The sequence below is a fragment of the Xiphias gladius genome, chromosome 14, assembly GCF_016859285.1.
Source record: "Xiphias gladius isolate SHS-SW01 ecotype Sanya breed wild chromosome 14, ASM1685928v1, whole genome shotgun sequence".
Lineage (NCBI taxonomy): Eukaryota > Metazoa > Chordata > Actinopteri > Istiophoriformes > Xiphiidae > Xiphias > Xiphias gladius.
Window position 1 is genome coordinate 21546166 of NC_053413.1, and position 15043 is coordinate 21561208.

At 43.2% G+C, this 15043-nt stretch overlaps 1 protein-coding gene and 1 long non-coding RNA gene across 4 annotated transcripts in view; one reads left to right on the top strand and one right to left on the bottom strand.

The window, feature by feature from the left end:
* The window catches only part of LOC120798810 (receptor-type tyrosine-protein phosphatase mu-like), a 167763-nt gene extending 153040 nt beyond the window's left edge, over window positions 1–14723 (top strand). For 2 of the 3 annotated variants that reach the window (XM_040143474.1, XM_040143473.1), the window contains exons 24-33: window positions 1234–1350; window positions 2646–2800; window positions 3670–3805; window positions 6419–6568; window positions 6967–7140; window positions 8504–8635; window positions 11570–11695; window positions 12359–12522; window positions 12780–12915; window positions 13783–14723. In XM_040143474.1, coding sequence (XP_039999408.1) covers window positions 1234–1350; window positions 2646–2800; window positions 3670–3805; window positions 6419–6568; window positions 6967–7140; window positions 8504–8635; window positions 11570–11695; window positions 12359–12522; window positions 12780–12915; window positions 13783–13836 — 1344 coding nt within the window. In that variant the 3' untranslated portion in view covers window positions 13837–14723. The remainder of the gene's footprint in view (window positions 1–1233; window positions 1351–2645; window positions 2801–3669; window positions 3806–6418; window positions 6569–6966; window positions 7141–8503; window positions 8636–11569; window positions 11696–12358; window positions 12523–12779; window positions 12916–13782) is intronic. The other variant, XM_040143472.1, reaches the window with a different exon arrangement.
* On the bottom strand, window positions 3558–7131 carry LOC120798812. Its single transcript, XR_005708749.1, has 3 exons — window positions 6990–7131; window positions 4739–4842; window positions 3558–3848 (listed from the first exon to the last, which is right to left on the bottom strand). It is a non-coding gene; the product is annotated as an uncharacterized LOC120798812 (long non-coding RNA).
* Window positions 14724–15043: the final 320 nt, after the last annotated feature.

Below are 15043 nucleotides of genomic sequence, written 5' to 3' on the forward strand. Positions count from 1 at the left end.
GCGGCGCTCGGCACACTTTGATGTATGGTAGACTGGGTTCGGCAGGTAGCGTGTTGATGTGTGTGTGATGAGGTGCTGCTACGTGTGCTTCTTTTCCATACACTTTATCCATATGAGCAAGTGAGTTCAAGAGCTGTGTACACACAGTCACATTCTCATAAGTGTGCCCACACAGAAGAACATCTGTGTATACGCCGGCATAATTCAGCCTAAAGGCTAATTCCCCCCCAAACCAGGCGTCTGATTTAGAGTGATCTAATAAGGTAATGGCTTTTGCCTAATTCAATCTGGCTGGAAGCGGACGGTGGATTTGTGATTGTCATCGGGGATTAGTCATCAGGGGTGTCAGAGAAAGGGACCTGAAAGTCCCCCTCTGTCTATGTCACTCCACAAACCAAAATCTCATTTCATTCCTAATCAGCGCATAGACTCCAGAAATGAAAATTGAATCTAGTTGTGGCTGATGTTGCATTTATCCCTCATCAAAAATTATCATCCTCTGATATACCTCCATGATCTCAGTTTCTATTACCAGCCTTACTCCCTCAGTATCAACAGTTTAATTGAACGGGGGAAGGGGGAGAGGGGTAATTTTGCACTCTTACGATACCTAATACAAGAAATATTTTCAGTGGGGTGTTTTTAGATTTCTGCTGGGAAATCTGTTTTAAGCAGCTAAGGGTTTATTACTTCATATCATTATTGGATTGTCATTATATCTCTCTCATCCAATTGTAGTACACTATTTTTTTTAATATTTTGTCCTAATTCTCTGCACCGGTAGTCAAAATTTTTAAGGTGGAGAAACCTGACACCCCCTCTGTTCCTATTCTGCTTTGTCCCAGGTTTCCTGACTGTCTACCTTTACGCTCATTTTCACATTATCGATGTGAGAATGAAAAAGCAATAATGTGAGAATGAGCTCTCCATCGATACATAAGATTCCCATTTACAGCAGATCCTTGACCGGGGCCAAAACTAATACGAAGCGAATCTCATTTTAACTTGAAAGAAACGCTTCAGAAACTGAAATATCAGGTGGTAAATGGGAGGTAACGTTATGTGACAATTATCTTTATAGGAAAAAATGATGGTCTAGCAACTTGCAGATATTCAAATCATTTGTATGACTGTGTGCAGTGCAAGGGAGCACTGTGAATGTAAATGCGTTGCAGTTAGCATACAGTATGTGTGCGTATAGGGTTATAAAACACTTGCTTTTGTCACTCTCAGGTGAAGTGCTGTAAGTACTGGCCCGACGACACCGAGATCTACCGCGACATCAAGGTGACGCTCATAGAGACTGAGCTGTTGTCAGAGTACGTCATCAGGACATTTGCTGTAGAGAAGGTACACTTTTTACACTTTTAACTGAGAGATTTTGAACAGCATTCACACTTTTCCATCATCAGCCTCGTGCACTCTCACACAGCTAGGAGATGCTCAGTACTAGACCTCAACCTTTGGCCGGTTGAAAAAAGCTCAGCTGAAGAAGTTATGGGTTATGTGCTTGGCTCACAAGGACCTTGAGAGAAGTTGCAAAGTGGTCCAGGAGAAGGGTCATCTTCTAATGTCACTTGATTAAAAATGACTTAGTTCTGTTTCAGATATACACTTTATTAAAAACAACTCATCAAGTTCATAACATTTTGTCTTATGCTGCCAAGTGTGTTGTTCCCATATCACTTTTTTCAGCCAGAAACACCTAGCATGGTCCTTGACAAAATGTTGGAGGATTGTCGGTTTTCTCAGCTTTTTATGTAACAAAAACCTATTCACATTTTTAATCCACTATTTGTTGGATCTGATTGGTTCTGGCATTTTGATTTTTTTTTTTTTTTTTGGTCAGCAGCAATGCATGCAGTTCCCACACCATAGACAACACTCGGATGAATGGGCTACAAGCAACACATAGATTGTAACCGTTTTCACCAGGATTGTTCAAATTTTTGACAGACAAAAACCTTTGCCCCCAGAACAAAATGAAATATAGTATTATGAAAAGTAAGTAATTCTAGGAGGATATAAACAGAAACAGACTATGTAATCAGAGTAACCTAATGCATTTCCAAGTAGCACATTAGCCCCAACACTGTTGCAAAGGAAGGATAGTACATACTCTACACTTTCTGTACTGAAAGTTTTCCCAGTGGAACCCTCTCTATCCACTAGGTTCCCAGTTTTTAACTTTAAATAGTGGTTAATTAATGAGGAGAACAAACAGTTAGCAATTTAGGTTACAATGACATTTTAAATCTTATACTGCAACTTGTTATTTCCCAAGGCAACAAGCAATGATTCCACCCGCAGAATAAACTTAAATTCCAACTTTCTAAAACTTCAGGAACTGCTCTTTATATATTTAAATCCACAGTGCTCAGGTAATAGATGTAACATATAATCCTGTGTCCCTGGATGGATCAGGCATGACTGAGTAGTGCTACAATAGGTATAGAGATAAGGCCACGTTTGCTGTAAGATAATACAAACTTGGTTCAAATGCCTCCTTGACTTTGTCCAGGAAGTGTGTGTTGGTATTCAGTCCAACTCTGTATTTGCTTTACACTGTGTCATGTCTACTCACCACATCCCCGCCAACTTCTGCTGTGCCTTTGTCTGTGTCACATGACGGCTCTGTTCCTCAGAGAGGGGCTCATGAGATCCGGGAGATTCGACAGTTTCACTTCACGGGCTGGCCGGACCACGGTGTGCCCTACCACGCCACGGGCCTGCTGGGGTTTATTAGGAGGGTCAAGTCCAAGACCCTGACCAATGCTGGGCCCATGGTGGTTCACTGCAGGTTGGTGTGCACTGGAATTGACCACTCTCAGTACTTAGCAGGGTTTTATTTAGTCTGTAGATTGAAAACCAGCAGTACTCTGCATCCTGAAGACTAAACCTCTGCAAAACTGTTTATCATAGCCAATATTTTAGAGGCAAACCAGAATGTAAATTAATAAACCTACAGAACACAACGGAGAACACTATTTCTTCCGACATGAGTGTCGCTTACTTCTACTGGTATCGGACCGTGCAGACAGTGTTTGTTTTGAGATCCATGTCTGAGAACAGTTTTGCTCAGAATTTTTTACAAGAGAAATAGTCCCTAACAAAAGTGTTGACTGCAAAATATGTGTGTTGTCATGAGTACCAGGAACAATGTTTCTGGAAAGGCGTGATGTTGTTGAATTTTTTTTATTAGAATTTGTCATTTCTATTAACTCCGTTCACAAAATTCACTTCCCCTATGTAAGCAGAGGCAGAAATCTCAGAGGCGCTCATACCTTCAATGCTACCAGACCAAGTGAGGTTGCAGATGTAGAATTTGTGAATTACTCATGAGTTGATCATTTTATTTGTAAGAGAAGAATATGATATTTCTCCTTTCAAAAGTTGCATAGTCACTTTAAATTCAAGGCATAGAAAAACCAAAACTTCATAATCAGACACCACTAGAGGTACGTTAGAAACTGTTTTTTGTGAACCAACCCTTTAAAATGTGGCTATTAATCACAAAAGAGGCAAAAAAAAAAGTGTAAAAACCTTTACTCGTCACAATCATATGAATAACGCTATGAAAAACATAACTCTTAAAAAACTTACAGTACGTAGAATGTCAGACCTTAGGTTTCTTACTCTGAAGCTTAAAATGTGTGTGTTTGTCCTCAGCGCTGGGGCCGGCCGGACAGGCTGCTTCATCGTCATCGACATCATGCTGGACATGGCGGAGCGAGAGGGTGTGGTAGACATTTACAACTGTGTGAGGGAGCTGCGCTCACGGAGGGTCAACATGGTCCAGACCGAGGTACGGCAAATCTGGTCCCTCACTGGCATCAGCGTGGCTGGGCCTGTCCACAGACACTTCTCAGTAAAATATGGAAGAGTGGGGATGCAGCTTGACAGACTGTTGCCATCAAAGGTGGATTAACTAGTATCTGGAAGTAATTATTAGCATAAGCCCCACTTCTCTGGTGCTCCAAAACAAATGCTTAGAATTAATAACAAGGAAAGGAGCACTTTTACCAAAAAATTTACTTTTTAGGAAAAATAAATGATTGCCTGTCATTTATTAGTCATTATTTTCTGGAGCGTACGTGGTTCAGTAGGTAAAGGTTATTACTGTCAGTCACTTTCAAGTACCAGTTCCAGTCTCGCATATTTCAAACGGTGAGAATACATTTCATTATGTAACTAAACAATTAAAATATTAATTAACCTCTGCCCGATGACTGCAGAGCAAGTGCTGCTCAGTGCTTGTTTTAGCCTGCTTCGTATACATGTGAATGGTGTTTACATTTACGGCAGATGTAGTTATGGCTAGAGTCGTCGTTCGTGCCACCTTTGACATTTTCTAATGATCACAACTATTTCCCAGGGTGCTAAGCACACGCACTTGGCAATACATGCTATAATAAAAGGGTTTAGAGGCTTGTAACTGACAGCATTCATACTGATCATATTGGTTCACATTTATATTGATGGCTGAAAACATCCCTGGCTCATCCTCCAGCTTTATGCCAGTGTGGAATACGGATGGACTTTACACTTTTCTGATCACCGGCCATCTGGAGGCGTCCATAGTCTCGCTGAATGCATCATTTCACCGTAATTCCCTTTAAATCACAAGCATCATTGGACTTAATGGGCAAATGTTTCATCTCTGACGTCCGAATTGGGATTTGAGTAACTGGAGACCAAATGTTGTTCACCCTGAGTCACTCTCCTCAAGTTCACTGACCTTCAAAGTGTGTGTATGCGTGTGTTTTCCCTCGCAGGTGTTCAGGCTCGTTGGCACGGCTCCTCAGCCTGTGGCCAGACACCAACTCTCTGACGTGGTTTAATCTGTCCGCGGAAAAGAAAAACCCTATTGTTGTTTGTAGTTAATGACCTCAGATAAGATCCATCAGTCTGTGGTTTCTGGTTTGAGCGCCTATCGCCACTGACCTACTGACCCGGCCCGCGATAGTCAAAAACTCTTGGGTCAACATTTCACACGCTGCACCAGAATTAACGAATGGCAACACGTTTATCTGTAAATCTGTAAATCAGTGACCCCTGTGCATGTGTGCGGATTTTTGTCCGAAGTGACGGGGGAGTGTCAGCTGAAAATGTCACTTCAGAAGAGATTTACATCAAGCCTCGAGCTGTGTCACCACGTCGCCTGCTTGACTGACTGATGTGAGGAGGAGGAAATGTGTCGCGACTTCCTGTTTCGCTCTGCATGACGTTAAGGACAGTGGTGGCCAAATGGGCTTCCTGAAGCAGTGAGGCTTTCCGGCCCATTTGTTCGCCAAAAGGTCCATTAATCGAAGCTTAATTCAAAAGTATTCACTAGCGACATCTACTGCTGAAGTTAATGTGTAGGAGCGAAAGCATTCATGAGACTTTTAGTATAAAGAACACTATAGACCTGCTATCTTTTCAATTACAACTGTGGTTTTCATTATGTCATTGACTCATTACTCATTAAACATAATTATAAAGGCTGGTTAATACAGATGAATGACTGGATGACATTCGTTTAGGGATTCAGCGCTTAGGGGGACTACACTGAGCAGTGCAGTGCAAGTCGGGGAGAAAAAGGAGGGTACATTTTTATTAAAAACACAACTTTCTTCACTGTGCCTGGCTCTCCTTACCTCTTACTGACCTCCCCGGCCTTGGAAAACCGTCTCTCACATGGCACTGACAATGCTTGTGATAATAATAACAATAATAACAAATACTCAGCTAAGCTCAGCACAGTACAAACTCTGTGTTCTGGTGTTTAGCACGCTTCTATCCGTAAACTGGCACTCAAAACGTGTCCCATGCAATGCAAGGTCTAGTTTGTCATAGGTATAGGTTTTCTGCAAAACCATACAATCCTCGTAGCAGGGCTTCATCTAGCACGCTCCTACGTACTTCGGTGCAAGCCTCGGAGGCTCGGCTTCAAACTTCCCATAACTAGTTAAGGACAGGGGGGTTTGTATCTGTTGTTAAGACATCAGCCTTGTTCATGCCCAAACAATGCATGAAATCTCAACCTTGCTACAGTCACCAGGATTTGATAGGGTCATGAAAAAACCTGAAAAAGTAAAGGAATTTGATAAAAATACCTTCGTTCAGGCCCTTTAAATATTTTAAGGTTTTTAAAATGTCATGGATTTCTGATTTTTATACGAAAATTAAATCAGCTATGTACCAAAAAATGCAAAAATATGTAATGTAACCTTTGAACATAGACAATGACAAATGTTAGTCACAGAAACTGCCTTGGGGCAAAGAATAATCATGGTAAGGTTGCGGAAAGGTCATTGAGTTCTTCTAGCGAAATGCAGAGGCACACTGGCTTATGTATTTCTGCTGCTACTGTTAAAAACAAAAAGAATCTATCGGAAGTCTGATAGATGCGCAATGAGGATGCTGTTTTTTGCAGGAGCAGTATGTCTTCATCCACGATGCCATTTTGGAGGCATGTCTGTGTGGCGACACCACTATACCTGCCAGTCAACTCCGCTCCGTCTACTACGACATGAACCGCCTGGACCCGCAGACCAACTCCAGCCCCATTAAGGAGGAGTTCAGGGTAAGGAGACTTGGATGTAATAGGACATTAAAAAAACTGTGTACACAAATCCCTAATAAAGTATTATCTCAGGTGCAGGATCAGTTCAAAACAACATTAAGCACGTTGTCTCTTGATGAATGGCACAGTCCCCCCCCTGGGCCAATCAGTAGTAAATATATCACTTTAATCGGTAATAGTAGCACCCCTCCTCGGACCAATCAGTGTTATTAGAGATGCATCATCCCCCTAGGTTTCATCACAGACGCATCGGGGGAGTCAGAGCTATTGCTAACGTAACTGATTAAAGAATTGCATTGTTAATTGCCATATTGGGAGATAATTAGTACACTCAAGACCCAAGTGCCTACCTTCCCTGTGTCGGTATGACAGTGTATAATTGTGCTTCAACCTGACAGACTCTGAATATGGTGACACCCACGCTGCGGGTGGAGGACTGCAGCATCGCCCTGCTGCCCAGGAACCACGAGAAGAACCGCTGCATGGACGTCCTGCCTCCAGACCGCTGCCTCCCCTTCCTGATCACCATTGATGGGGAGAGCTCCAATTACATCAACGCTGCGCTCATGGATGTAAGAGTCAAACACAGAAAAGAACAATTCAGATATTAAGCCTGTTTGCTGGCATTCATATGCAGAGTCAATTAAAGGAGCATGATTTGGATTCTTCTACAACCTCAATAATAAACATATAGTTAAATTAATACTATTGCATTAGGTTTTACAGGTGTAACCAATAAGGTGACCACTGATTGAATATCATAAGGCAGAACTTTCACCTTAAGACTTTACCATAAGTTCAACGATTCAGTGACTTTTAGTTCTCACATGCACACCGGCACACCACAGGATGTACAGTGAAATGTGAAGTGTAAAGTGGCGAGCATCACAAGACTGTTCACATGATAGTGAGGCAGTCCTCCCCCCCCCCCCCCCCTTCTAGCCATCCATCCATAACAGAGAAGACATAAACAAACCCAAAAAACTTTTTTAATTAAAATGTGTTGTACGGACAACAGGTCTTGAACAATGTGCAAGAAGAGTATTTAAAAATGAACACTAAATGGAAAGAATATGTACAGTGACCGTGTAGCGGAGTCAGGCTTGACATTTGACCCGGACTTATCATTATTATTATATTAAAACTCAGGTTTTTACCTGGTGAAGGTTTATTCTCGACCTTGGTAACAGGCGCTGACAAAACAAACTCACCTCAAGGTCCATTTAGTAGGTGTTTTGGAGCTTCTGATCATATCACGTAGTTTTCATAGAACCGTAGATTTTAAAATTTTCATTTTTCCCGAGCACATTTTTGTCATTTCAGTGGTCAGCATTCAGACCTGGAAGACTTCCCTCAATGCTCTCAAGGACTTACCGTACCCGAGACTTGACTTGAATTGCTCTGACATACTTGCCAAAAAATTACTCAAAAACACCTCTGTCTTGCGGTCACATTAAAATTGTGATGGAGCAGTTACATGTCACAATAACTAAAATGCACAACAAGACAACAGAAAATGCAATGTATAGCTATTTTCAAGTGATAAATTTATTTATCGCTTGAAAGGGCGGACCTAACAAAGAACACCTTGACAAGGAATGTGTTCAGTGATGGACTTTTTGGCTCTTGCCTGATTGAGCAGGTGACCTTTTAGGTGCGGGATGCTCTCAGTTAACATAGGCTTTCTTGGGGAGCCAGAAACCACATTAAAAGTGCAGCATCCTAATATAATCCCTCTAGACATGGAATTTCCATTAGAAAACAACACTCGGTGAGAAGCAGGTCAAAAGATGGAGGTCATTTTAGAAATGGTTATAGGTTTATTTTTGGTAAATTATCAGCTTACATACTGTATAATATGCATTAGATGTTTTCAGTGATAGGTTTTTAACGTGTTCTTCCACTTTTGTCTCTATTTTGCTCCCTTTCCTCCAGAGTTACAAGCAGCCTTCTGCTTTCATAGTGACCCAGCACCCGTTGCCAAACACAGTAAAGGACTTCTGGAGACTGGTGCTGGACTACCACTGCACTTCCATAGTAATGCTCAACGATGTTGACCCAGCCCAGGTAAACCCGACCTGATACATGTGCACAAACATTCACACACAAACAATAAACAAAATAATCCTCAAGGGATATTGCAAGTGCGCTCACAAACAGATGACACATGAAGCAGTTCTTTCATTAGAGGTCTGTATCTAATAAAGTCACACAAACAGCGTGGGAACTGGATTCAGAGAAAGATTGTTTTTTTGTTTTTTATCAAGAATGAACCCAAGGATGTATCTGCACTGGCAAACACATATATATATGTGAGTACAGATGAGGTATATGCGGCAGAGTGGAAGACGACTTGCCATGAAAGCGCGGGTAGATGGAGAAAACAGGCCTGCAGAAGAGACTCTCCAGATTTCTCAGCCTGAGGCTCTGTCATAACAACCAGGGATCAAAGCCTGAAGCCAGCCTGCTCTCCCCCTCCAAATCCCCTTTCCCCAGGTGACTGGCTGGCTGGCTGGCTGGCTGGCTGGCTGGCTGGCTGGCTGGCTGGCAAGAAAAGGCTTTTCATTCAATATTCTCACTGTAGCCAGCCAGTCAGCCAGCCAAGGACACAGCACAGGTGGGATGGGAGGAAGGCGAGGAGGCGTAGATGGAGGCAAGGGAGGTGGATGTGTACTATCCTCTCCATCAGCATCTTTGTTTTTGCATCTTTTGAATTTGTCAGGTTTTGACGCGCTCTCAAAAGAAGCTAGAGAGGTGTGCCTTAGCTGCCACACAGACTATATATGTGTTTGTGTTTTTATCCTGTGTTAGAGTAAGAAAGTGAGCATATATTTGTTTGTCCATCTGTATGCGTGTACGCAGGCCTGTTGTTTTCCGTCTTCTCAGGTGGTCTCTCTTTTTTCCTTTGTTTGTTCATGACTGTGTGACTCTGCATGCGGGCATGTGTGTGTCGGTGCAGAATCTGCCAATCTGTGTGTGTACACTTCCACAAGTCTGATTTAGTGCTATGAGGCTGGCGGTGTGCTCTGCAGGTGCGTGTTCTTAACTGGGCTTTCTGTCCTGAGGAGCGGAAATAGGGGAGATTTTGCTGCTCTTACGAGGCTGTCTCCGGAGTTTGTTTCTCCCTCTGTACTTTTCAACACAACTGCTTCTTACTTCTTTTAATCAGGGTTACAAAAATCAATTGTTTTTATTTTACATTAATCCACTGATTGTATTTTCAAATAATTTACCATTTATATACTATGTAAAGAAAAAACTGGTAAAAAAAAAATACTCAACACAAATTACCTAGAGCCCACGTGGTCCATCCGACACTTCAAAAATCAAAAGTATTGAATTTAAATAGTGTAAAACACATTTTGTCACATTTCAAAAGCTGAAACTATATCTTTGCAAGGGTATTTCTCTTAATAAATTACTTCATTCAAATTCAGTGATTCCTTACCAGGGGTACTGCAGTTGCCAGGCGGTACATTGAAGGACTGCAGAGCGGCTGTGGCTTATATGTCCACATATTAATGTGTCAGCTGAAACATGAAAACACCACAGGTTGCAAACGACAGTGTGTGGAAACTAATTAGGAAGCAAACAGAGAAGTAAATGAGCAATGAGAAAAGTAATGAATAAATAATTCAAACTGTTTTGTAAAAGTAATGGATAAATTGTGAAACAGCTAAAAGTAATTTGCTAAACGGTTAAAATAGATAGCTAATGAAATAGCAGTTGAAATGGCTAGCTTAAAGTAGTGGATAAATAGTTGAATTTGTTGAAACAGATAGGTTGTTGAAACAGATAGGTTTGGACAAATGATGAATAAGCTAATACATACAAGGTTGAAATAGTTAGCTTATTTACAAATAATGGATTGTTGAAATAGTTAGCTAAAAGCACTGGATAAACAGTTGAAAGTTAGCGAAAAGAAGCAGTTAAAGTTTATCCGTTACTTTCAACTAGCTATTTCAACTGTTTGTCAGAAACGGTGAGAGAGAGAGAGATAAATAGATAAAAGTAGCAGATAAAAAGTATGTTTAACTTTTAACTCACTGTTTCAACTGTTAAAAAGCTGAAACAGCATATTTTTAGCTAGCGGTTATGGACGGCTAAAAGTAGTGGTTAATGGTTGACATGTCTGGCTTCTGCCGCTAGTGATACGAATGCAAACTTGACCAAACCGACGTAAACGTTGACAGTTTAACTATATGCAAAATCTATTCTAACAATATCCACTTTTATATTGTTAGTAGTATTAAAATTACATCTAGTTCAAATGAACACATTTGGAACGTGAGTGGTGGCATTGATGAGTACTGGTGTTCATCTGGATGTGCGGACTGGGAACAATGACTTAAATTATTCATCTCTTATCAAAAAATGTTGTTTTTAATCAACTTACTTTTATTATGTTTTTCCTCATAGAGACAATTTTCTCTCAGCCTCAAAAATAAGTTTAAAAAAAAAAAAAAAACACAACCCCCCCCAACTTTTACGAAAAGAATCTTTTTTGGGGTTTTGTTTTTTCTGACGAGATATGAACAATTAGCCAAGGTTTCTGAAGAATTTCTGCTTGAGTCGTTGAACAACATACTTAAAGTGCCGTGCTTAGTTTTTGGTCTGTCAAAAATACAGTATATTCCAGGTTTTGTCTGAATGTTCTCCAGTGAAGAAGCGATTCATCACATTTTAAAAAGAAAGCACTTCACATTGAATTAGTTCACCTTACTTCGGTCCACCTCTTGTACCTCAGCATCCCTTAAATTTGCAATCACATGAACCTCTTTAACGTCTACGTCTAAGGAGTTGAAAGCAGTGCCACTGTCTTCAGTCAGTATAGCTTGGATTCCAAAACTAATGAATCATCTTCCATTTTCTCTGTTTTTCTTGTGTGCTTTTGGTCTGTGTGTGTGCTGATGTACCTGCATTTATCTGTGTGCAAATGTATGTGCGTGTGTGTGTGTGCGTGTGTGTGTCTACGTGTGTGTACGTGCCTATTTTGTTTAGTTGTGCCCACAGTACTGGCCAGAAAACGGAGTCCACCGCCACGGACCTATCCAGGTGGAGTTCGTCTCCGCCGACCTGGAGGAGGACATCATCAGCAGAATATTTCGGATCTACAATGCGGCACGGGTACGGCGACACAGTAGGGTCATGCATTTGTTTAGGGGGAAAAGATCAAACCCAAAAAAGCTGGGGCAAATAAAACCAAACACTATCCGCCACATTGGTCCTGTACCACTACAGGTACTTTTTTTTTTTTTTGTAATTTCGGTGAACTGACCCTTTAACCTTGAGCCTACCACACGTCACTGTACGGCCAGGGTCCTGACCCGCGCCGGCTTCACCTGCACTCACCTGCGTTAAGCTCCCCTTACCCCAGCGGCCCGATAATCACTCCTCGCGTTAGCTTGCTGTTGCTTCCTCCGGCCGGCAGGGGCACCACCGCCAGCGCGTCGAGTGCGATACAGTCTACTCGCACGTTGTCGGGGACGCGCGCCGCCGGTCCGTGTGTCCGAGTGTGACCGAGGGGGTCCGTGTCTTTGATAACTGTCTGTCCCCGGCAGCGACTGCGCCCGTTCACCTCTCCGGTGACTCTCCGTGCCCCCTTGTCCATCTCTCGTCCCGCGAGCCACCATAGAGGCTTCGCTTAGCCCCGCATCCGTACAGTCCGGTTGCATCTCCGCACGGCCGCGATCAATACCCCCCACCCCCGGTCCCTGTGTGTGTGTGTGTGTGTGTCTGTGTTAACGTGTGTTAACCTGCGTTAAAACCTGCGTGTCCCTTCCCCTCCAGCCTCAGGACGGCTACCGGATGGTGCAGCAGTTCCAGTTCTTGGGCTGGCCCATGTACCGGGACACGCCCATGTCCAAACGCTCCTTCCTCAAGCTGATTCGACAGGTGGACAAGTGGCAGGAGGAGTACGACGGGGGCGAGGGACGCACTGTGGTCCACTGTCTGTAAGTAAACCCCCCCGGTGCCGGTGCCGGTGGAGGCTCAGTCGGCGCTTGGCCGCTAACAAAAATGAAACATCTCCACCTACCGACCGCGGAGCGTTACTGCATCAAAAATAAAGCTCTCGAAGCCGCCCGGCGCACTGTGGGCGTTGCTGTCGGACCCCGAACTTTTTCCGTTGTCGGACTAGAACCTAGTTGAACTCCGCTTAAACTGTATTTGACTTTCTAAAGGCTTGGCTCTTCTGTCGCAACCCCCTCAGGAATGGCGGCGGGCGCAGTGGGACTTTCTGCGCCATCAGCATCGTGTGCGAGATGCTCCAGCACCAGCGCTCCGTGGATGTGTTCCACGCCGTCAAGACACTGAGGAACAATAAACCCAACATGGTGGACCTGCTGGTGAGGACCCCCCCCCCCCTTTTGCGAGGCTTGTCTCGTCTCAAAGTAAAGAATCTGTAAAACATTGCCAGGGTTTGTTTGTAACTTCCTCAGAGCACCAAGTGGTTGTTTCAAGGGGGAACCACACCGCTTCACGCAAGGGGTATTCCGTGTGACTCGAGGGTTCGATTCCCCTCCGTATTGTGTAACTTATTATTGATAATGAAACAAAAATTTGTTGCGCTTTTTGTGTGTAAACTCGACTGAAAATATAATTAGAAGCTATCTGCCGGGTGTTCTGGAGGACCACAGTTTCGAAGTCTTTCAAGTCCGTTGTTGAATTTCAATTATCTCCTCGTCCCTCCGCTCGTTTCCTGTCAGCTTTCTTCTATACTCTGTCCAATAAAGCCGTTAGAAAACAAAAAGAGGATTTTTTTTTTTAAATAAAATCTATCTGCAAGTTTTCATAATTTGCTTCTTTTTTTTTTTAAGATTGTTTCAACCACACTATACGTCTCCAAGTCTGGAGAGAAAAGACAACGCGCAAAGCAGACAGCCAACCCGGGGGCCCCACAAAAGCCCCCAGCTTCGCTGCCACGCGAACGTGTTGTTTGGATTTGATCGCGTGTAACTTCGCTAACGTGGGAATACGCACTACTAAAAACCCACGTGTGCCGAGGAGGTGTCCCCTGTCCGAACGTAGTTCTGGGACCAGTATCTCGGTCCACGTGACTCATATTCCTGAAGTAATACGTGTTTAACCGAATCGCCATGCAGCCAACCTCAGGCCCGACTGCGCTCTGGCGCGGAAAGAGGAGGTTCACGGGGGACCCGCTGCTCCCTTCGTTTTCTCTGATGTGTCTTTCTCTCTCATCTCATCTCTTCTAGGACCAGTACAAGTTCTGCTATGAAGTGGCACTGGAGTACTTGAACTCTGGGTAGCTCGGGGCTACCGAAAAACCCAACCCTAAAGGGGGACTTGAGGTTCGGGACGCTACGGGCGACTGCAGCTCCACATGTGTGCATTTGTGCTAAGTGCGTGTGTCTCGCCAGACCCGACGGGGGGGGGGGGGCGAGGCGGGCGCACACGAAAACCCATAGGCGCGAGGGCCCCTTTTGACCGGCACGTTTCATCCTTCTGGTCCCGCAGCTGGTCCAGATGGGGAAAGGTAGCAGAGTTGTACAGTGTTAGATATCACAGCCCGTTTCTGTCGGTGAGGAAGCCGGCGGGAGCACAGTGAATTCTTCTTTTACTTCTTATTTGTTCATCTGCAGTGAGTCGCCTCCTCTCTGGATCCCTCCTTCCCTCTCTCCCCCTCTCTCGCCCTCTCCGCCGCCTGTGGTCTCGTGGTTGCTGCCTTGATCCTCATCGGACGACGAGCATTAAATTCACCCCAGTTCTCCGTGGAATGCGATGCGCTGTACAGAACGTAGTGTGTTTCCTTTTCCTCTCTGTTTTCCCGCTCAGCTCATTATTAAAAGTCATTCAATGCAGGAGTTCCAAGCCTATGTGTTACTAAATGTCCTGTAAATGTATGACTTCTAGATAATTGTAGCGTCATACTGCTGTATGTTGGGGGACAGCTGGGCTCAGTCTACATCTGCTTACCTTATTTCCTGTACAGGGGTCCAAAGCTTTATTTGCACTTCCATTGAATTCTTGTTGTGCATATTGTACATATTTCTGTAGATTATTTATTCACGGTATGTACTTTTTTTGTGACTCGCAGTAAGTGACAATCATATGTTCTATTGGTTTGGTCTATTGACTGTATTGTGTGTTTTGTTTTTGTTTTTGTTTTTTTTGGTCATCTTGTATGACAGATCAATTCCATTGTAAAAAAAAAAAAAAAAAACATTATATAAATGTACCTACAATATAAACATTGGATAATGTATTTCTGCCTCTTTTCTGAGTGGAGCTGGAAAAGATGACATTAGGGGGACATCTGTTGGAGCGATGAGGAAAAACACAAGCACTTCCACATTTACAGCTTTCACGGGTGCTGCAGTTTTATCACTTTTCACGTACCTGTCTTCAATTACACTGTCTTAAGATTACAAGGATGATTTTTTTTTTAGTTATATCAATAGATTTGTTTTTGGTTTTAAGCATTTTTTTTTTGTTGAACGAAATTGAAATCTGAGT